General features: G+C 41.6%; 1 protein-coding gene and 1 long non-coding RNA gene across 3 annotated transcripts in view; one reads left to right on the top strand and one right to left on the bottom strand.

Annotated features, from left to right (window-relative positions):
* NMUR2 (neuromedin U receptor 2) overlaps positions 1-6,973 on the bottom strand; it is an 11,253-nt gene extending 4,280 nt beyond the window's left edge. Inside the window, exons 1-3 of the mRNA XM_021410652.1 lie at positions 6,257-6,973; positions 1,771-1,855; positions 917-1,042 (exon numbers count right to left, since the gene is read on the bottom strand). Coding sequence (XP_021266327.1) covers positions 917-1,042; positions 1,771-1,855; positions 6,257-6,973 — 928 coding nt within the window. The remainder of the gene's footprint in view (positions 1-916; positions 1,043-1,770; positions 1,856-6,256) is intronic.
* LOC110405336 lies at positions 15,878-19,473 on the top strand. 2 transcript variants are annotated; one of them, XR_002442826.1, is made up of 4 exons: positions 15,878-16,311; positions 16,843-16,948; positions 17,682-17,823; positions 18,450-19,473. It is a non-coding gene; the product is annotated as an uncharacterized LOC110405336 (long non-coding RNA). The 2 variants fall into 2 exon arrangements; XR_002442825.1 differs by having other exon boundaries at positions 15,883-16,311; positions 17,682-19,473.

Here is a 22,426-nt window from a genome sequence, read left to right as displayed (position 1 = left end):
TGGAAAATGGTAACAGAGGAGCAAAGTGCCGTGGGGAATGTAGTAGTCCTTCTCTTCTGAGAACCAGGTACATTCAGTACATGATGTTATGATGTGGAATACCAACAACCGAAAGTCACAAAACCATGACAGTGGAGTAAGTAAGAAGAGAAAGGAAAGTGGAAGATGTTGTTAGCTAGAGCTCTCCATCTCCAGCTGTTCAAGAACCAGCCCTCTCGAGCTGTCCCGACCTGCCTCCAGCACAGCCCTCATCTCACAGCAGGATCTGCACAGCTGGTGCCCCATCACAGCTGCCATGAGATAACTTCCAGGCAAGGGGAGCTAATTTCTCGCAGCACCCCAGGACAATCATATGAGATTGGATCTGTCCGCGCTGCATAATGGCCACACTCAGTGTTTTCCCTTGGCATACTGAAAAGAAGTGTCCTCCTCGAAAAAGCTCTCATTTTATTGTTTGTTGGGCCGTAGATGTTTGGTTGTATCACTCAGCTCTGGGCAGGAGGTAAGTCTGCCGTCTTGCCATTCGGTAAGGTTTCCTGCAGGACGATGCCTGCTGCTGTGTATTCATTAGAAGCAGCTGAATGACAAAAACATTCATTTCTGAACATTTCCAAGATGGAAAAACAGCTGGTAATGATGCATAATATCCTTTTTCTTTTTTTTTTTTACTTTTTTTATTCCTTTTGTTCTTTGCAAATATTCAGACAACTGAACTGGACAACATCTTGAATATTGCAGAAACTTGCCAGCCATTTCTATTTGAGGCACAAGTCTCATCACTGCCTACCAAGTCCAAGAAGCTTTTTCATGCATTCTTCATGTCGCATAACAATAAATGACTGCATACCTCAAGTAAAACACAAATACTATTTTTTTTTTTGCCAACACCTATGCAAATGGAAGAAGAAAGCTTTACCTGACACCACATGAATTAAATTGAATACATTAGCCAGAGGTTCAGTCCATTCCACAACAAAGCTGAAGAAGAGCCGATCTATATGGAATGGAGCCCAGCAGACAGCAAAAACCATCACGAGGACAACTACCATGGAGAAAGAGGAGAAGAAAAGTTAGTCAGTTATGCAAGGACACAGCTCAATTGTCAGCACAGAGCAAAGCTAATTGAGGAAGCTGGAGGAAAGATTCAGAATGAATGAGAAAGTGTTCTCCATGCAGAACTTGGCCTCTGCTGACTCCAGCAGGGATTCTTGCAAACATGTTCCAGATGGGTACTGTGAGTATCTGTGGGCACAGAAAAATAAGCTGGTTTTGGAGTGCAAGCTCCTAGTCCAGAAGGTGAGTTAAGCTGCCTAAAATAATAATGTAGCATGAGATATTGAAGATGATTTATGTTTCCTGCATAAACATCATCGCGGCGGCAAGGTGAACATTGCCTTAAAGACAGCCCTTAATTATGAAGTATTGTGAGTGCTTCAGGGTAGTTGGTAACCAGTTCTTCAGAGTGTTGTCCAGTGTGTGAGTTCACCTCTTCCTTGGGAAGGTCTAATGTTTATTTTCACTTTGAGAAAGAGAGGGCATTTCAAAGTGGTTGGAAGGAAAACTGGATTCTGACTCTTTTGATCATTAGCCATAATGTGCCAGTCTTACATCTTAGGCCTATTGCTTGGTAGCTTTCATTTCAGGACCTGGTCACTGAATATTTCACTGAAACTCCCAAACATTTTTAATATATATGTCCCTCAACTGCCTGAGGTAAGCATGCACACACTTGACCACAGTAAACAAAAAACAGAAGGACCCACTACTTACACAGCATCTTGGTGACTGATTTTCTGGATGGCCTCTGAACATTCACAGACATTTCCTCCGCTTCCAAAGATCTGTCTCCTTTCAGCTGGCAAAGGGAGGGAGGCAGAAGAAGGACTTAGAGAGGAGATGACAACCCCACCATGTGCTTTGCTTTTGATATTTTGTAGCTGTAGTTTGAGTTTAAGAAAGTAAAATTTGAGGCAGCGCAGGAATCCTTGAAATAAACCAGCATTTAAGTTTCAGTTTTAGTCTACATTGAACATTGAAGCCTCAGGTTCCAAACAATGTGCAGATTTTCTATATCTGAGGATGCATATTAACAGCAAACTGATATTGTGATTCCCTACTCCTTTCTCAGTGACTCAGTATTTGGTTCACCGTCTGTTCAATTTCAGCATTATTTTCTCTTCTAGCAAAATATTCTTTGTTTGTTTTCCTCAAAGAGTTCCCCGCAATTAAGCACAAAGCAATGATCCAAAAAAATACCCAGAGAGGTCTTAGTGATACACAGCTGTAATCACTGGAAAAAATTGTGTACAATTCAAAGGAGTTTGTTTCATGCTCTGAGTGTTTGGACTAATTGATGTTCAATCCATCTGATGAAAAAGATCCATATGTATTCTATAGCAGACAACCAGTGCATGTGATCTGTGCAGATTCAAGCACACACTGCTCAGTTACAAGGATTTATACTTTTGCTTTGTTCTCTTTGGTTTTGTTTGGTTGCTTTTTTTTCTTTTTTTTTTAATATCAGTTTTCTAAAAAATGCAGATACAAAGAACAACAATTTATCCCCCCCAAATGCTTCTCCCCCCATACGCTTATGGTGAGAGCACTGGTGCTTTGGAGATGAAAAGACAATGGCTAGATAATCAGGATGAAAACACATTTTTGCTTTGATTATAAAAGGAATCATCTATGGAGACTGCGTAATTGTGCCCAGCTTCTTGAAGTGGGGGCTGCTGATTATAGAGCAACTTCAGAGCAATGCTTTTTTTAACAGAGAGAAACTGGAAACAGAACTTTAAATTACATGGGAAAGAATATCAGGAATGAGGGACAAGATAAAAATCAATCTGGACTTGAAAACACACGAGTTGTGCCATTTTCTTATCCATTTTGCACAGTGCTTTTGTTTCCTGGTGTTTGATTGACAGTATTTATCTGTTATGTTGTAATTCCCAGTCGAAGAGACCTTCTGCCAATAATTTATTTATTCCTAAAACCAATAAAGGAGAAACACATGCAAATTGAATTACATTCAATTATAGTTTCCCATATTTTACATTACTCCCTTTTGTCACTTTAAGTCCTATCCACTGTTGCTCAAGAATAGGATCAGCTGATTTGTAACACATCTGGTGATAAATGGCTGTTCGGATTGGTGAAAATCCCTAGCTTCCCTTCAGTGGTTTTCAGCCTCAACAGTAATCTATCCCAGGAATATTCCAAAGCCTGGTGGAATACAGTGCTCTGATGCTGTAATAAAACAGAGGCACATGTATCTTTATTTTTCACCCTCCTCCTGTCATTTTGATGATGCTTTAAGGCTCCTGTTCAGCCTCAAGTGGTAATACATGGGGGTGTAACTAGTAAGAACAGTTCAGCAGTTGCAATTTAGTAGAACAATGACTCATGAGAAAGGAAAAAAGAAATGAGTCCATGACAAAGCTCAGAGCCTGAGTTCATGCCAATGGTACAACAGAAGTACTACCAAGGTGGTGGTTACTTTTGCATCACTGTGGATGTGTGAGACTATATAGAGTCACCTGGAGATGAATGTTACCCAGTCACTGCAAGAGACTTAAAAGTGTCTGGAGCAAGAAGTTGAAAATTGGATTTCCACTTTGACATCTTTATTAGCTACGGCCTTTCATGTTAGAAATCACCAGGCAGAGGGAAATTAAGGCCTCACCTATCCCAAGGCAAGCATGATGAGGCCATTCAGCAAAAGCAGGACATTTTTCTGTAAGTTTCCTGCAAGTTCTTGACACAAATAATGATCAAATGTTCACTCCAGCTGATGGGAAATGTGGTTTTTAAAAGGTACGTGCCTTCTGCTAGGGCATGCAGTCCAGCCAACCTGAGTGATTTGCCTGTTGCTGTTGGGAACCAGCTGCTGGAAAGCCATTACTGCCTTGTGTGTTCTTAGCTCACCTCGTTGCAAAGGGAAATGTGTTACTGGCTACAGGGGTCACTAAACAAGCTCCATGTGAAAGGGGACAAACCCCCTCCAGAACTGTACTGGGCTCTGCACAAATTAGCCAAAGGTAGCCAACGTCAACAAGTGATTCTGGTTTTAACAGCAGGGTATTTGAGGGACAGAACAGGTTTTGATGAGAAAATCAAGACAAGCTCCACAGTGGCAAGAATTAGTTGCTTTGACTCAAAGACAGTTAAAATGTGCCCAGTGTGACAATAAGAGAAGTGTTGGTCTCCTAGAAGAATTTTGCCTTGGAGTGGTCAGTCTGGTCACATCTGGTCATCTATTTCCCCTTCATAGGTGTCTCAAGTAGGTGTGTAAATAGGTTTCTGGACTCTATACTCTTCACTGAATGTCAAAAATCCTAGCTAGCTCAAATACTGGAACTATCCATTGACTGTTACGTTGTAGTATTAAACCAGAAAGTTGTGAAATTAAATCCAGGTTGATCATGTGCTAATGGTGATGAAGTAATCAACCTGAAGTCTCTGCTGGCCATGAATGACCTCGTGAGAAAGACAAATATATATGTATTTATTTTTAAAAGTTAAATTAAGAATTAAGTCAACGATCATACGACAGGGTACCCTTTCACAGCTGCCTAACATGTCACACATGCTTCCTTCTCTGTTTTATCCTGAGGCACGAACTGCGGAGCCCTGGCAAAGTGTGAAGGAGAAACTACGGCAAGAAGATGCCCTTTCCACAAAGTCTGCTAGAAGTTATGCCTCTGCTTAATGAACTGGAGCTGTTGTACAAGCTTTGGATCAACTGTGAGCTTTTCCACTACTCTCTATGAGCAATACATGGCCCTCAGGAGACTCCGTAGCGTTGCTGAAGCTTCAAGGTTTTCATCAGCTGTGAGTAGATAAGAAGCGTCTTCTCTTGAAAATGACACACACACACCACTCTCCTATTTCTGTTGAACATAAAAATGAAACCTTTGCCTAGCACAACTTGGAATGCAATGCCAACAAGCCAGGGGCATGTGTTGTTTAAAATTTGGAAGTTACAATTGGATATACAGTAAAGCAAAGGCTTATACAATAAATATTGCAGCCCTTAGGAAAGGCAGCTTGAACAAACCTATCAATAAACAGAAATCCCTGGGTAGCAGCCCTTGTTTGGCACCTGGCTTCTCTTCTAGGATGGAGATTAGGAACTATAAAACTATGCAAAGATTCCACAACAGCCACTGAACTGTAGTTGCTTCAAAGAGCTTCTGCATGCTATAGATTTCTGGTAGATAATCCCTCTAGCTTTTCCTGGGTAGGGAAAAATTGCTTTTCAGTAGTTGCAGAGAGCAGTAAATACCAGCCACAACAATAAAATGGTGCATGAACCAGCACAGATTTTGTTGAGTTTCTTGCACGTTATTTGATAAGTGAATCAGTCTTTACAAGCACGCTGCTCCCCTTTCTTTCTCTATGATCAGACACAGCATTTTAAACTCTAAATTATACTCAGTGCAGTGAGATAGGATTCATATTTCTGAAATGTCTGTAATCTAAGAGAAGAAAAAAACCCACAGACTCTCTGTGTTTAGCAACCATGGGCTACGCAGGTTAATAGTGCTGTGATGCTGATTATTTTCTCCTTGTATTTAAACAATGACAATTGGCAAAACTAGTCTCACTTTCTGAAGAGAGCCCAAATGTGAGCTCTAAGGTAGACTTAATCAGTGGTGAAACTGTGCTATAGTTATCTAAAGAGAAGATTGCTGAAATTGCTGGCTGCAGCAGCAAGGTAGCATTTCAGTTTATGACGGCTTTGTGAGTTTTACCAACTGAATATTAACATCCTCTCCAGGGAAGGAGAAAAATAAAGTGGTGTAATGGAAATTCCACAGTCACAAGAAGAGGGAAAACAAATCATATACAAGATTCTGTCACCAGCCTACTCCTTTTCATTCTTTTCACATTTTCCTTCTGTTTTATTTCTTTCTAGTCCCTACCACGGAGGTGTAAATCTCTGAGAGGCTGGAATCATCAGTCTACAGAATGGGATGTTTAAATAACATTCAAATGTGAGAAGCAATAGGCTCTTTTTAAAAAAAGGTTGGGGTATATTATTCCAAAGCATAGCTATATTCATTTGAGAATAGGATTACAGCAAAGAAGGGGTGTTTCCAGGGGTTTCAAATAGATACGTGTGTGTATATATATATATATATATATACACATACTTTTTTGGCGAAACAGATAGGCAAGAAAAAGTTGTAATCACAGACACAAACACACAAGAATGAGTTATAGAAACACTCAGCACTTGAGCAGAACTTACTCTTAGCCCCATCAGATAGTACAGCACGCTTATGACCCCCATGGGCAGCACATAGAAGAGGAAGGAAGTAATCTGGACAATCCAGTTGTAGATCCACATGGGCACGACCACAGTGCAGGTGGCAGAGCCAGGGACCAGGGTGCCGTTGGGGAAATACTGCAGCATGATACCATGGGTTCCCGTGTTGGGGAGGGCAAAGAGGACGGAGAGGACCCAGAGCACCATGATGGTCCTCAGGGCACGCTTGCGTGTGCTTTCCAGCTTGGCACGGAAGGGATGGAGGATGGCAAAGTATCTCTCCACGCTGACTGTGGTCACGCTGAGGATGGAGGCAAAGCACACCGTCTCAAAGAGAGCTGTCTTGAAATAGCAGCCGATGGGACCGAACAGGAAGGGGTAGTTGCTCCACATCTCGTAGACTTCCAGTGGCATCCCAAAAAGTAGCACAAGCAGGTCTGAGACAGCGAGGCTGAAGAGGTAGTAGTTGGTTGGGGTCTTCATGTTCCGGTGTTTAAGGATCACCAGGCAAACCAGAAAGTTACCGATCACCCCAACAATAAAGATCACAGAGTACACCAGAGCCATGGGCAAGAACAGATGGCTGCGTTTGGGCCCACATAGGAAGGCTAAATAATCCTCAGTGCTGTTTAAGTACCTCCTGAAATGCTCCTGTAGAGCAAGGTGATTAAACCAGGAGGAATTGCCAATCCAGGCCATTCCTGGACCTGCTGAAATGTCCCACAGCTGAAATCCAGCCTTCTTGAAGTCCCTGTATGCTACTTCACTCACTTTTTGCAGGGAGAGGGAGAGAAGAGCTGCCTTGCCAGACCGAGATGCACAAAACCACGGAGAGATGAGTGCTTGCCTGGCTTCGGTTGAGGGTTTGCTGTTGTAACAGCTGTTCCCCTGCGAGGAGTCCCTAAGCCAGAAAGCCCCTCCTTTCACACATATTCATTGGCTCACTAAGTGCATGAGATTATAGAGTAAGAAAAGAGGTTCTGGCTACTTGTATTACCTCCTGTAGCAGATACATTTACGGAATGAGAAATGTGGGATTCAGAGAGATGGGAATGTGAAATATAGGATGAGAAGCTTGCTGCGAGACGCTTGTATTTGTCAAGCGGTGGGAAACCAGACACAAAAAAATTGTATTCATACTACATCCTGCTATCCACAAGCACAAAAAGAAAATCTGGCATGATTTTATTTTTCAGATCTCTGCTGACTTTTATTCCCTGTTTTCTGCAGCAGTAAGTACTTGGAAACAGAGTGTGATTGGCAGAAAGTCATCCTATTTTTGTAGTCGTTCGTGTGGAATAGATATCTATGCTGTTTCAGCCTCTTTTTAAGGAGTATATTTTTTTTCTCCTGAAATCTGACACAGGATTTTAATGGCTCTTCTTATATCACAGTATTTTTACAGCTTTCATATGGGAGCATTGTGTCAAAGCGTGCATGAAATTTGCACTGAGGGTCGGAAAAAGGGGATGACTGGAGGTCTGAGAATGCTGGAATTTGAACCCATTTGGGGATCAGATCAGGAATCTTTCTGAAGATCATACTACTCCAAAGACGTATTTAGTGCCTCTAGAAATAAATTTACATGAATTCTCATAAACTGCTGCTTCTTGAATGAAAACCATTCTGTAAATGTAAATGCACTCTCTGATCTACAAGGATGATGATTGTGTCACAGTAGGATTATTTAACTCCTGATTAATTCTTGACCCCTTGTTGAATTTCTCTAAAACAAGCAAACAGAAAGCTTCACAGTGCATGGATGTCTTCTTTACAGATTCCAAAAGTTGAACTTTTTGAAATATAAAAATTGGAGACGCTGACGTGTAGCTAAGGGCACTGTGTCAGCCTAATGTGCAGTTTGCTCCATACCTCTCTCTAGCTCTCTGTTTTGAGCCCCTGCCCGGCTCCCCCTGCAATTGATGTAAAACTTTACACCCCAACACTCTTTGACAAGGAGCTCTTGGGGTCTTTCGCCCATGCAAACACCTTTTCTCTGTTAGCCCTTTTAACTCGAGTCACCCTGACTCCTAAACTAAGACTTTGTTTTTAAGTACCTAGAAGCAAAAGAACTGGCTGGCACCCCCTCCAAAACCCTGACAGAATCTACTCCACTCAGGGTGACTAGATGGTAAACATCTCCTGTTTTCAGTCTTCAGAATGTTGTCTGTCTTAGGTCCTGCCTTATTTTTTTTTCAGTCTGGAAAAGAGGAGGCTCAGGGGAGACCTTATTGCTCTCTATGATGCCCTGAAAAGAGGTTGTAGCGAGGTGAGGGTCGGCCTCTGCTCCCAGGTAACAGCAATAGGATGAGAAGTGGTGGCCTCAAGTTGCACCAGCGGAGGTTTAGGTTGGATATTAGGAAAAATTTATTATCTGAAAGAGTGGTGCTGCAGTGGCGCAGGCTGCCTAGGGAGGTAGGGGGGAGTCACCGTCCCTGGAGGTGTTTGAGAATCATGGAGATGTGGCACTGAGGGACGTGGTTATGGGCATGGTGGGGGTGGACTGGGGTTGGACTTGGGGATCTTAGTTGTCTTTTCCAACCTTAATGATTCGGTGATTCTATGGCAGAAGGAATCACAGTTAAGAGTCTTATCACATTCAAAGAATTTCTCTGATTTACTCCTTCCTGCTTTAACTTCTGGTTTAGTAGTTGTCCATTAACCTTGGAAGTAAAAGAAAAATGTGGCAAGGAGCACAGATTGCCTCAAAAAAATAGCAGCAGCAGGTAAGGCACAAAGGTCTGGTCCCACTGCAGCATATCTGATGTGTGGAGCTCAGTTCTGATTTTTTTACTTTACGACTGTGCATTCATTTAAATTGTTAGTGGCCTCGAGCATACCACAAGCACCATGCTAAAGGACAGAAACACTTCTCTTGTGATACCTTTCAGACGTGCTGAAATTATTTGTCACATCAACTATCTCCATTAGAAAGTATCTACTGATTGATTCTAGCGTTGCACAGAGATATTTTGTTCAGCATACTGCTGGGTTTGATTGGCTTGGGAAGCTGCAAATGTGCTCCTTTGACCTGCTTCTGCCTTCCTTAGGGATTCAGCTGAACAAGATTCCTTTGCTTTTCAGCAGTGTCAAAACAATGTGAATTTGATCTTGAACTCAGGGAAATCATTACTAGAATGCCGGGTCAAAGCCAAGATTGTGTCAGGGTTCTGCAGGAGGGAAACATTGCAGGACTAAACACCTTCTGTTAAAATTTTAGGGTTTTTCTCATCCTCAATCTCTCACTGATATTTCATTTATTTCTGTTTCTCCTTTTTTTTCCCCTGTAAGTTCCATAGCATCGTAACAGAGGTGAGTAAACACTTCTAAAATAGCCACCAAATTGATCTGCGTTTTGATTCACATACATTAACCACTCCAAGGAAACTGAAAAGGAAACTTGAGATTTGTTCAGCTTGAACTCAGTCTTACAGATAAGGAAACAAAATTGGACTGAGTTATTACTAAAATGCCAACAAGGCAGCCAGGCTGGTCTTGAGCTCAGTGAGAGGAAAATTATGGGCTGCAGGAGCACATGAGGGTACTTGAAAGTGTGGATACGCCACCTGCAGCTACTTCCACTTGTTCTCTCTCCTGGACACTTTCTGACCCCGCCAGGGACCGGTGCTGAGTGTCTGTAAGTATAGGGAGTAAATCAGGGCTATTGGTCTATCAGGCCACTCCTGGAACCATGTCACTATGACCATGATTAAGTGGCAGATGGTGAGGACAAGAAGGGCCAGGAGAGTGAAAAGTATATTACAGTTCATTTCTTGAAGCTTTTTTCAGTGTTCTTTATCATATCTGTCTCAATAAGGATAGGAGGATATATCTACAAAATAAAGATTAGCTCTGGCTCTGCATGATTGGAAATATTTTATTTTTGCAGTTGAGATGGAAAATAAATATCGATTTTTCCTTTGGAAATTAATACTAAAGCATTTGGGATTTTTCAGTTGAATGCACACTTCATTAACGTTTGCTGACCTGCACTAGAGGATGCTGTGCTGTGTGCTGGCTGTAGAAGCGTGCAGTTTAAAACAAGAATGATGTGGTTAGTGTAATGTAATATTTACACTGAGGTGATGTATGTTATGTAATGTACATGAATGCACCATATTATTTGGCAAGATAAAAGCCAGACAAGTTTTTTGGCATGATTATGTCCCAGCCCTAGTCTGAGTGTGCCAGTGTCTCCTTAGGCATTGACTAAGTCCTCACTGCCTGTGGCATTTCTGTTGCCACATTTACACTATGGAGTCTTTTCCTTAGCTAGTGTAATAGCTCTACAGCACATTGCTGTGTTCCATTAAGGGCAGCAAATTACATGTTTAAGAACAGGTAAATTCAAGTGCTTCCATGTTTCCCAAAGCCTCTGCAAGGGCACCAATTACTGGCTATATATTAGGTTAGTAAATGATGAGCAATTTTTTATTTCAGGGAAAATTGTACATATTCATCAAAAGAGACAGAGAATGGTAGAGGTAATCAAGAGTATAACGAATGCAGAAATCCTTCATGGGTCATGCTTACAGAGGGATATATTTTGAAGAAATATGGAACATTTTAATGGTCTAATTTGAAGTTACTCATCTCAGAATACAGAAATCTACTCATGCTAAACAAGCTCTTTTAGATATTTACATCTGTGTGGTGAGGTAGATGTTCCCCATCCATCTTCATACGATGTGGCTGTGGAACTGGAAGTAATGTCATTGTGCTAATGCTGTGCTGTGCGACACTAATTAATTTTGTTGATGAGCTGAGATACAGCACTACACTGATAATGTCTGCTTGGCATCCTGGACCCAAGCTGACCTCTTTGAGCAGCCCTGGGACACTGCTGAGGGTCTGAGAGAGATGCCAAATTGCTTATGGTATACCCTTAGAAAGATATCCTATGTTCGTGGAAGCTCTTGAAGAGGTATATGATTTGCATAATCCTTGGCAAAGCGGGTCTGCTAGTTCTTACTTCAGCAATCACAGTCTAGCATTTCATTTCTAATTTCCACTTGCAGCCACCAGACGGTCGGTTCTGCAGTCTCACCCTTTCTCCAACTTGTAGATATTGAAGGTAGATCAAAGAATCATAGAATCACAGAATCATTAAGGTTGGAGAGAGCACGAAGATCATCCAGTCCAAACATCAGCCCATGCCTGTGACCACTGTAGACCATGCTCCTCTGTGCCACCTCTCTCCTTTTCTTGAAAACCCCCAGGGATGATGACTGCACCACCTCCCAGCATGGCCTGTAGCAGTGCATCACCACTCTTACCTTTGGAGCTGCACGTGGAGCCGCTGAGCAAATGTGAACTGCAGGTTCAAAAGAAGAAGATGCAAATTTGAGGGCACGGAGCTGGTAAGCAGAAATATTCAACAGCACTACTTTGTATGTGTTAATGCAATTGCCCCACTCCCCTTATAAATCACATAAAATGTATAACTTGTTGATTTGACTTTTAAAATTATTTTCTCCTTTGAATGTCTCAGTTCACTGCAGTAGCTAGAGTGTGAGTTGTTGTTTTCATAAGTATTCAGTATAACATTCAACATACCATCAAATGCATGGATATATTTGGTATGTTTCCTCTCCCTCCAGGCTGGAGGAGTGAGCTGCACTATAATAACAGTTGCATCTGCAGTAGTACGTCTATGCCTTATTGTAAGTTATTTCAAAATTATCTAGGCTCTTTGCAGACAGCTTCTCCATGGCAGTGCGTGATATCTGAAGTCCCCAGGATATCAATCAGCACAACTAAGAAGAGGATTTCTTGGCTACAGTGGAAAATATCAAGGAGCACCTCTCTGCCTGGAGCACCTGGCAATCTACAGACGCTGTAAGCTCAGGCCGCTTCAGGAGTGGAACCCATTTCACCTAATTTTAGAGGTTAAAGACAGCAAATGAGTCGATGCTGATTTTTCGGCTTTTTACTTTAGCCAGTAATGGGGAGAACCTGCAGAAAGTGATCTGTCCTAAACTAGAGAACATTGTATGGAAGAGGTATGGAAAAGCTCCTTGTTGTTTTCCTGTTGTCTGCAGAGGGAAGGTGGATAACAAGATTTAACCAAAAGACTGCTAAAAGCCGAGATGGATTTAGACCTGAATGTGCAGTCTCACCCATCTTCCCAGCAGAACCAGACTTGGGAGGGAGCTGTGTTCAGGCTTTGTCTTGGAGGAGGTGTTGGGGCAGCCAAGAACAGGGCCAGCAAGGCAGCAAGGACAGCCCAGTGCTCCCAGTCGCACCCTGGTCCTCTCTTGTCTGACAGAGGGGATGTGTTTGCTCTGAGGACTTCCAGAGATGGATTGCTTTGTTAGTGATGTTAGCTAATGAAAGTTAATGGGAATTATGTCCCTTATAGTAGTCATTTTGTGTGTTGTTTGTACGTGTGTGTGCCCTTGCTTTCAACATGCAGTGGGTGGCAGATATGGACGTGGTGCAAGCTTGACGGGCAGGTGAACAGCAACAAGAGCTGAAACAGAGCATTGATGCAGAAAATCTTGTCATACTGAGTGTGTCCATCATGATGAAGTGATACAGATTTATATGGGGGAAGACGAAAGGATTGTCATGGCAGAAAATGTACTGAAACTCCAGGAATGACTCAGATTGTTTGAGTCAGGGGGGATCTGGTACTGCAAGACTTTGACTTATGCAGGAGGAATCAGATTATTCAGTCTCTGGCTTTTTGCATCTAATCACAGTATTGATACTCCATTGCAGTTCCTTCCTCCTTTGATTTATGTGTTTCTCTGGAGAGCTCGACTCACTTAATTGTCTGACCCACAAGACACTTAACTAGTTTCTTTTTTTTTTCCCTGATGTGACTCATGAATTTTATTTTTCACCTCATATCCATTTCACTTTTTTCCTCACCTTGGGATTTGGGCAAGGATTTTTCTCTACTGGCTTGAGAAACACCTATTTCATAGAATCTGTATAGCCTTGGTGTGTATCAGACATATGCACAATATGCTTTTAGGATGAGAAGGAGCGGCCTTAAGTTTCACCAGGGGAGGTTCAGGTTGGATATTAGGAACAATTTCTTCTCAGGAAGAGTGGTGCTGCAGTGGCACAGGCTGCCAGGGAGGTGGGGGGTTCACCGTCCCTGGGGGTGTTCCAGAACCATGGAGATGTGGCACTGAGGGACATGGTCACTGGGCATGGTGGGGGTGGGCTGGAAGTGAGACTTGGGGATCTTCGGGGTCTTTTCCTTTGTTTTAGGTTTTGTGTGGAGGTACACTTGATGTAGCGAGTATAAATTTTATTCTAAAAGTTTTGCTCCTATTGGAAAACTATGTACACCCCCTATTTCCCTTCTGAAATGCAGTGTTGTGTTATTTTATACTCTAACAAGCCATTAGCTCAGAGCTGCTTACGTAATAATAATGCAACTTACAGTAACTGGAAATGAAATTGCATTTTTCCTCTTCTGATTTTAGACAGGACATGTTTAAATTATCTATGAATGTCAAATTTTCTTGGCTCCAGAAAAATTATAATTCTACTCATTAGAGTAATCAGGATACTATTCTGCTCATTAGGGTAACTGTTTGTCAAAAACACTTGTTGAGAGTTTCCATTCCCTTCCTCAGCAGCTGTTCGGATCCCTTTGCCAGGCGGGTTAAGGTTATTGTGATCACCTGTATTTGTGTCACATTGAGAATCAATACTGTTTGGCTTGGAATTAATGAAACCATTTCTATGAAGAAGGATGTGCATAATTTGGAACATTAATGTGCTGGCAGATGATGTTCTCCTCCTGCTCGTTTCCCCATTATACTATCCCCAGGAGCCAAACCTTGGCTCAGCTAAATGCAGCGAGGGATGGCTCTGTTCTTCTGAATGTCTCATGTTACAAGGTTAGAGACAGAAAGAAAGCTCTAGACACAACACTGATGAAAAAGATACATGCCAGAGGGATGATGTACCATCGCTTTCAAATAATCTAACAGGCCTCAGACACATACAGCAAACTGAATCAACTCATTAAATAGCGTGTTTCAAACTGCTGTGTACATCTCAAAATTGTTCTTGTGGTTAGCAGCCCACTCAGGAGTGAGAGGCAGACCTCCAAAATAAGGTAAAATAAGACATCAATGCCCTCTGGAGCTGAGGAGCAGGAGAGCAGGAATGGTGCCCATGTGTTGAGATCAGCTCTTGTGTGCAAGGCTGGCTGGCTGGAGCCCCTTCGTGCCCTGGTGATTTTGGATTCAGCAGTTTTTTTAGGTCAGTTCTCTACCAGGACTCAGTGCACTCCATGAGCTGGGAGCCTTATTCCCAGTGCTGAAACTGAAGATGAGTATGAGGCTGCACAAATTCATCTTAGCCCACCCTACTAGGAGACCAATATAACATCCAGTCTGATAGATGCTTCGCCTGGCCGAGACACCTCCATTATGTGTGCTCATTGTGAATGCTGATGCACAGCTGGATCTGAGCTGACCCAGAATTCTATCGATTTGCTCTGATTACAGTAAGTGCTAAACGTATCTTTTATTGATGAACATCTGAACATGTTCTACAATACCTTTAATAAAACAAATTTCTACTGCAGACAGAAATGACTCAAGTATGAGTCAACTTATTGTTCTTTCAACACAGCAAGCTGTATTTGAATGGACAATATCATTAAATCTGAAATGGCATCAGAAATTAAGCAAGGAAAACAGAACTAGGAAGCCTGATGTTTTATTTTTCAGTTTTGCTTAAAGATCAGTGGCTCACATTGCTTGAAAGAAGAAAAATGTTGTCCAGCAAAGGATGAAGGAGGGAGATCAAGTGGAGGAGGATAAGATCTAACCTTGAAACAATAACTTTTTAGGAAACTAAACAATGATATGCTGGGGATTAGAAGTGAAAAAAAAAAAAGAAGAAAAACATTGAGGCTCTGGAACGGGTTGTCCAGAGGGGTGGGATTGTCCCATCCCTGGAGACATCCAGGGTCAGGCTGGAGGGGCTCTGAGCACCTGGTGGAGCTGTGGGTGTCCCTGTTCATTGCAGGGGAGTTGGATCAGATGGCCTTTAAGGGGCCCTTCCAACTCAAATGATTCTGTGATTCTATGAATTTAGGACAGGGAAAAGAACAGAATATAAAAAATGAAAAACATGTATAGGTAAAGATGGGAGACAGAAAGAAAGGAAGCAACAAAGAATTTGGAAAGAAATAGGAACAAAGCGTCATAGGTTAGTGCAGCTTGGAAGAAACCTCTGGAGGACTGTGGTCTGACCTTCTGCTCAGAGCAGGGTCTGCTGTGGAGTCAGACTACAAACTGGACCATGGGCTGACATCCTCATAAGTACTGCTGCTTTGAGGTCCCCTGAAGCCTTCTCTTCAGGAGGCAGAGCCAGACCCATCCTTTCAGCATCTCTTTATGGGGCACGTGCTCCGGCCCCAAACATCTTGGTGACTTCTGCTAAACTTGCTCCAGTTTTTCTGTGCATTTCCTGCATTGGAGGAGTCAGAATTGGATGCAGTATTCTAGAAAAGTGCTAACAAGTTCTTCTGTTAATACAGCCTGGGCTGGTGCTGCCCAGATTGCTTCCTACCAACACCCCCAGGTTTGTCTCAGCAGAGTTGCTTCCCAGCTTAACTTCCCAGTTTAACTTTAATATGCACTGCTCTACCTTTCCCAGCCCGCCCCTGAGTGGAAGCTGTTACTGCTAATATTTGAGGAAGGGCTTTTTTCCATTGCTATTTCCAAGATAACACTGTGTATAAACCCCAAATTGTTATTCATTATTCTCTCTTCTGCTGTTTGAAATGATTCAGTCATCCCAGAAAAGAAGGGGAATGGTCTCCACAGCACAGATTTATGTGGTGTCTGGGAGCACAGGTCTCTCTGGTACTGTAGCAGAAATGCTAAGTCCTGGCCTGAACCAGTGATGGAGCACCTGATGGGAAGGCAGGGCCAACCCAGGGGAGCTCAGGTGCATGCAATGGAGCTGGGATCCACCCCTTCCCAGACCTCATTTAAGGGTTGGCAGAGGGAGGTGAGGGCATCTTTTGCTGGAGATTCCTGCCTACCTTTCTGAAGGTAGGTAGCTTTTTTCCTTTGTTTTTGTGTCCACAGTTGCTGCATTTGGGTTTGTTTTCCTTTGCTGTAGCCAGGGACTTTACTACCCGGCTATTATCCCTATACTTTCCATCATGTGGGTACTCGTGAGACTTTGAGTCTTAAAGGCTGCTTAGCGCTTTGGTTCCTAGCCTTATATTACTGATAACAGGAGAGAAAGACTTTAACACAAATTTTCCCAGCACTGAGAGCGCCCTACTTAAATTAACCTTGCAGTTTCTCTGGAGGATGTAATGCATGATGAGATAGTCCTGGATAGTCTGCTAGCACTAATAAATGGCCTATATAAATCATTCAGGACTTTTGCTCAAGGTATAAACACGTTCCAGGGTTAGAAGTGAAGATTTCCAGGCTCCAAGCCCTGTTGATTGCCCTTGTATTGCCTCCTAGGTCATTAAGTCTCCTAGATTTCTGAGATGTATTCCACTTCCCAAAAGATCCAGCCCTTCATGTCATCCAAAGAGTCTATACCTTCTTTCTTTTGTTTGACAGTCACATCTTTTGAAATGCACGGTCTTAGCAAAATCCATTTGAAATGAAGTCTCAGAGTTGACAAGCAGTGATTTATCACAAAGCAGAACCGAATGAGGACATACAGGTAATATTTCGTGCATCTCTCATATTTGCTAATAGTGTTATTGGGTCTGTAGAATAGCGAAGATGATCAGTCAGGCTGACAGCACTGTACGTGCCTCCAAGCAAAGGGAAAACCAGAGAATATGCTCGAATATGTGAAGGTACAATGTTTAAATGACACCAAACAGTCACAGAGTAAAGAAGAACCACACTTGCTGGTTAGCTGGAAAAAAGGTTCAAACCAGAACAGGGGGCAGTGATTGGCACATCTCTGGTTCCTTTTGAGAAACATTTATTCACAGATCTTCTTATGATGAGTCGAGCAGACTTGTGCCAAACAGCTATTTTTCAGACGAAGTGTACAGGCCTTGATTTTTGTCTTCAGGATGGGAGAATCAAGGCCCATGCATTTTGCTCGTGAATCTTTCAGAATGATTCTACAGTGCAGCATAGATGGCTCTTAGCAATGCTAAGAAGATTGTACTCAGAGGGGAAAAAGCTCATCTTGTGAAGCACAGCCACCTTTGCATTGCTATCAAATTTCCCGTAAAACTTTTCGAGTGGTTTATAGATACGAGTGGCCCAGATGTTTGAAACAAGATTGCCCACCTTTCCCGGAGAGATACAGGAAAAGTGTAAAGTTCTACAGAAACAAAAGTGATTTGAACTTTTTTGGCATTGCTCTCTGTAATGGCATACCAGCCAGAGCTAACCCTCTGGAGGAAGATGACTGGATATTTTTTGTCTCTTTCCAGAAGAAATGTTACCTTTGTTTCCATCCTTCTGGGGAAGTTATGTAGATTCTGCTTTGAGCTCCATCATGTCTTTGTCTGACGACAATTGCAATAATGTCAAGAGCCCTGGAGTACTTCAAAGCCTGTCTGAATCTGCTGCATGGTATTTCGAATATTTTTAGATTGCTACCAGATTTTGTACACATTAATTTGACGGTCCTTTCTTCAGACTTAATGCATATTTATACTGAAGTGGGTGCTTTTCTAATGCACTCTTGGCATTTTTAAAATACAGGCCATGGAAGCTGTTCTCTCACTGTATCTTCACATTGAAGAGAAGGGTGGAAATGGGCAATTTCCTTACTCATAGCTACGCTGTTGTAGAAAAGAAGATGATGTATAGTTTTACTGCAGCTATGAGGAAAAGTGGGCCCAAAAGCCCAGACTGAAAATTAAATATGCTCTTTAATGGAAAAAAGGTGATTTGAATAGTGTTGCATTTCACTGGAAAGTACACACACTGCAGCATTCAAATTTAAAGCGCCCAGATTTGAGGCACAGAAAGCTAAATATTGTGGAAATGTGAAATCACCCCATCAAGAGCAGAATGTAAAAAGAAAAAAAAAAACAAACAAACCCAAAGAACTCAACCATTGAATGAACTTGAGAAAGCATGACATTTTCTCACGGTGCATACGTTGGTGCCTGTGAATAGATGTTTACCCAGCTAGCTAGGGAAAAACAACTTTTTTTTTCTGCTTTTCCACGTTCATTTGTTGTTGAGTTCAGATGTGCTCTATACTTGAACGCTCAAGCTAAAGAAAACAACAAAGCCACTTTGAACGACTTGACCAAATGAACCTGCAGAATTGCAAAAGAGTGGTAAGGAACACAGCCTCCTTCCCTTCCCCCTTCTTGCTAGAGAAGAATCCTCAGATGTGGGGCCTAGGATGCAGCTCATCAAAGCTGTTTCCATTTTGAGCCCCAGTGGGATGAGGCGGAGGGGTGATGGGCACTGTAGGGTATTCCTGTCTCTTTTTGGTGGGGAAACATCAACCCCACATCTCAGTGAATACAAGTCCATATTGCTGGAGAGTGTGTTGCTATGGGTTGCTGCACGTCTGTGCCACTCTTGAGCACAGTGGGATCAAACACTGGTAATACTGCATCCTTGTCTGTGCGGGGAGACACTTCCATCTGCCTGCTTTGTCTTTCTCTCCTGTTCTCTTGCCAAAACCTCACAGCATCTTGCCCAGCTCTGCTCCTAATCCTTTCATCACCCAATTCATTATGAAATAGGCCAGCCCATAGCGACTCCATCTTAAGCCCACAAATGGATGTAGAAGTTAAAACAGTGAAATTCTTCACAGGAATTGACTTCAGTTAAGTTTTGGCTGAACCTATTTTCTTTTGAGAAACTATGTTTTGATGAAAACTAGAGGGGTTTTGCACCTCATGACATTCTACTGGTTTTGAAAGGAAAATGTGGTCTTCGGAAATGTCAAAATAGTATTTTAGTGTGTGTGTGTACATATATATAATATATTTTAATATTGTGCTTTTTCATTGATTTTGCTTTGAGTATTTCTGTATTACTTTGAGGCCTGTCATAAATATTATTTAATAGGCATACAGCCTGACAGCACAACATGTATGTATTCCCTTACCTTTTATAATAAATTTCAAGTACAGTTACTACTGAGTAGAGATTGAATGACGAAATCAACACAAAATCTTTGAGTATTTCTCATTTGAGAAAGCGGACAGGAGCAGCACTCAGAGTATCACCCAAGAATAGATTTTTGTCAGTAGCCCAATGATTAATTTGGAGTAACCATTGTAGTATATAGGAAAATAACAAAAAAGAATGGATTTTAAAGTTTTTTTCACTAGTTAAAGATTTTGAGGTTTCACTTGTTCCTCCTAATTCAGAAAGAAAATGTTTCCAAGCATCAGTGTTTCTGACGAACCCAAAGTTCTGGCAAACTCTAATGGCCATCAATTTTCTTTACTCAGATTGATTATGTGTGTATCTGACATCTGGAAAGTTCTGCAGTCACCTTCACAAATAGGATCTGAAGATTTTCGGTAGGCAAGATCGCATTTACATACAGAGCAGACAAGTGTTGAAGGGGCAGAGCATCAGACACTTCATTTTCATGCCGAACAGACAAGCTGGGAAGCAAGGCCTCAATCACATACATAAGAAAGGGCAGGAAAGGCAGGGCCTGATTTAGAGATAACTTGTTAAATTGTTAACAAGATCACATAGGGACAGGCTGGACGTGTATGTATGTGCATTAATACATGTCTACCTTGAGGCGTAACCTAAATACAATGTTTCCTATCTACCCTTTATATTGTTCTTTTGCTTGGTTTATCCTAGTTCTAAGACTTTAAATAAATGAAAAAATAAAAATATAGGTAACATGACCACTATTGCAAGCAATATTAGTCTACACTTAGGAAAACAATATCTTTTTATTTAGCACCTGCACTTCCTTTGCATTTTTAAGTGCATAATACAACATGTATGAAGTTTTCTGGGGATTTATCTGCCCAGATTTTATTGAATATAACTGAACAATTCAGAGGATTTTGGAAATAATATTTGAAGCACCGTTTTCTTGGAGCTCATGGTATCTGCTGCTTGAGATTGCAGTCTTAAACCTATTCAATGTGGGAAAGAAAAGCAATAATCCTTCACGTTGCTTGGAGGCACGTAAATACAAACACTTTCCCCCTTAATAGAATTTTCCAGCTCAATAGGATCCTGGCTGAAGGTTTTTGGAGCAATTTTGCAATCTTGTATAGGTAATAACTGAGGATAGTAATCACTGTATTCCAAAGTGGTGAGGCGAAGGGAAAGGACAAAGAATGCATTATAGACTTAAGTAGTTAATTTATTCAATCTGTAATTTTTTTTCTCAATAGAAAGAGAACGGTTATCAGAAAATGTCAAGTTGTTGTACTCAAAACCTTCCATAGGGATGCACTCATTTTAAACAATGATTGAGCAAAGATTTCTCTGTTTCAGAGACGGTTTCTAAGCATGTTGGAAGCCTTTGTTCCTTTCCAAGAACAGCCAGCAGCCCAGTGCTTTGGGTATTACCCTGCATGTGTGGGAGATCACGTTCTGACCCTGCTCCTACACAGTTTCCAAATTAATTCCTCAGTAGCCAGAAGTCTGGCACTCAGACTCTTTCTGTGGTGAACAGATTGAGACATCTGACCTGGAGCTGTCAGAGCAGAGCTTTGAGCCTGACCTGAATTCGTTGCCATGCTGAGCGAGCACCTACCCGTGAGCTGGTACTCGCGCTGAGTTTTCTCAAAGTAACATTCAAATTGTCTTTGTTTTGACTAAAAACAGCCCAAAGTACTAACTCGATAGCAAAGCATTTCTTCTCAAGATTCACCTCAAGGTAGCCAAGATTAGGCAAGATACTGGTGAGGATACATAGCCACCAAGCGTGAGCCAGTGCAGAGATAGCTTTGAAATTATTCCACAGAGCAAGTAAAAAAACCAATTTTTTCCTCCTTTCTTCTTCATTTTATGACAAACAAAGCCCATTAATAATGACAAATGAAATGTGAAAACTTCAGTGACTTGCCTAGGGCTGGAAACCCGGTCAGTAATTCAACTACTATAAGAATACAATGTTTATGGCTCCCAGCTGCCTCTTTGCCTCCCTAGATGGTGTTATTTGTTTCCCTGGTATGCCGAAAATGCCCTGAAGTATAAAGACGAACTTTTAAGTACTACATGTGATTACATAATGACAAAAAATGGGATTGTTTAGAATAATTTTGAACTGATGAACTGAGCCGTGGATAAAAATTATCTCTGAAATTTGCTGATAGAGTGCGAGAGTTCAGCAACGTACCTTCAGTAATGGCACTGCTGCAGCTTACAAAGGGAAAATGTGATCGTTTCTGCAAAGACAACGTTAAGACAGCTTAAAGCAAATTAAAAAGCAGTGGCATCTAATTTAGAACTGCTTTACACACAAACCAAACTGCTTTAAACATTAATATATGTTTTTGCATACTTAGAAATATATCCTAGTAATTTTATTTGGAAATTTAGCTCAAGCAATGAAAGATTAATTAGGTATTAATGCCTAATAGCTGTATACTTTTTAACGCGGCCATTCACATTTTTAAAAGCACTTACCATTGTCGTAGCTTGAATATAACATGAAAATAAAAGCTCAATTCACAGAAATAAACTGGCACGTATTTCAAACGCTTGCTCACATCGAAGTCAGGCTTGTATTTAAGATTCTTTTACGATCAGATCTGTTCTAGTTCTAACAGAAAGAGAAGCAAGAGAATCCCAGCGAAAGGAAGGATGAAGACCTGTCTCTGACTTGTTTTTGCCCTTACGCTGATTGCTCCTGCTTTCTGAACTCAGTGGCTTTGAGTGCATCTATTTACCTCATGATAGAAAAGCCAACAAAAGCAAAACTCATCACCAAACAGGACTGCCTTTCTGAATAACCACAAATTACTTAGCAGCACTCTGAAAATGTTAGCAGTGAGGCAGGGCATACAGAGGCAGAACAGAACACGGAGTGCTGTGCAGAATATTAATGCATGACCTGTGACAGAGATGCACTCAGGACCAATATAAATGTAAGGACAGGAGAATGAAGGGTGGAAGAAGAAGATCATCATTTGAAAAATTAATCCTGGCTGAACTATTGCCTAAACTAAAGCATCAGGAGTCAAAAAGTTCTGACTGGAGAGGAGGAGGCAGTCACTTA

Source organism: Numida meleagris, chromosome 12 (genome assembly GCF_002078875.1).
Source record: "Numida meleagris isolate 19003 breed g44 Domestic line chromosome 12, NumMel1.0, whole genome shotgun sequence".
In the NCBI taxonomy this organism is placed as follows: domain Eukaryota; kingdom Metazoa; phylum Chordata; class Aves; order Galliformes; family Numididae; genus Numida; species Numida meleagris.
This window is presented reverse-complemented; position numbering and strand designations above follow the sequence as displayed.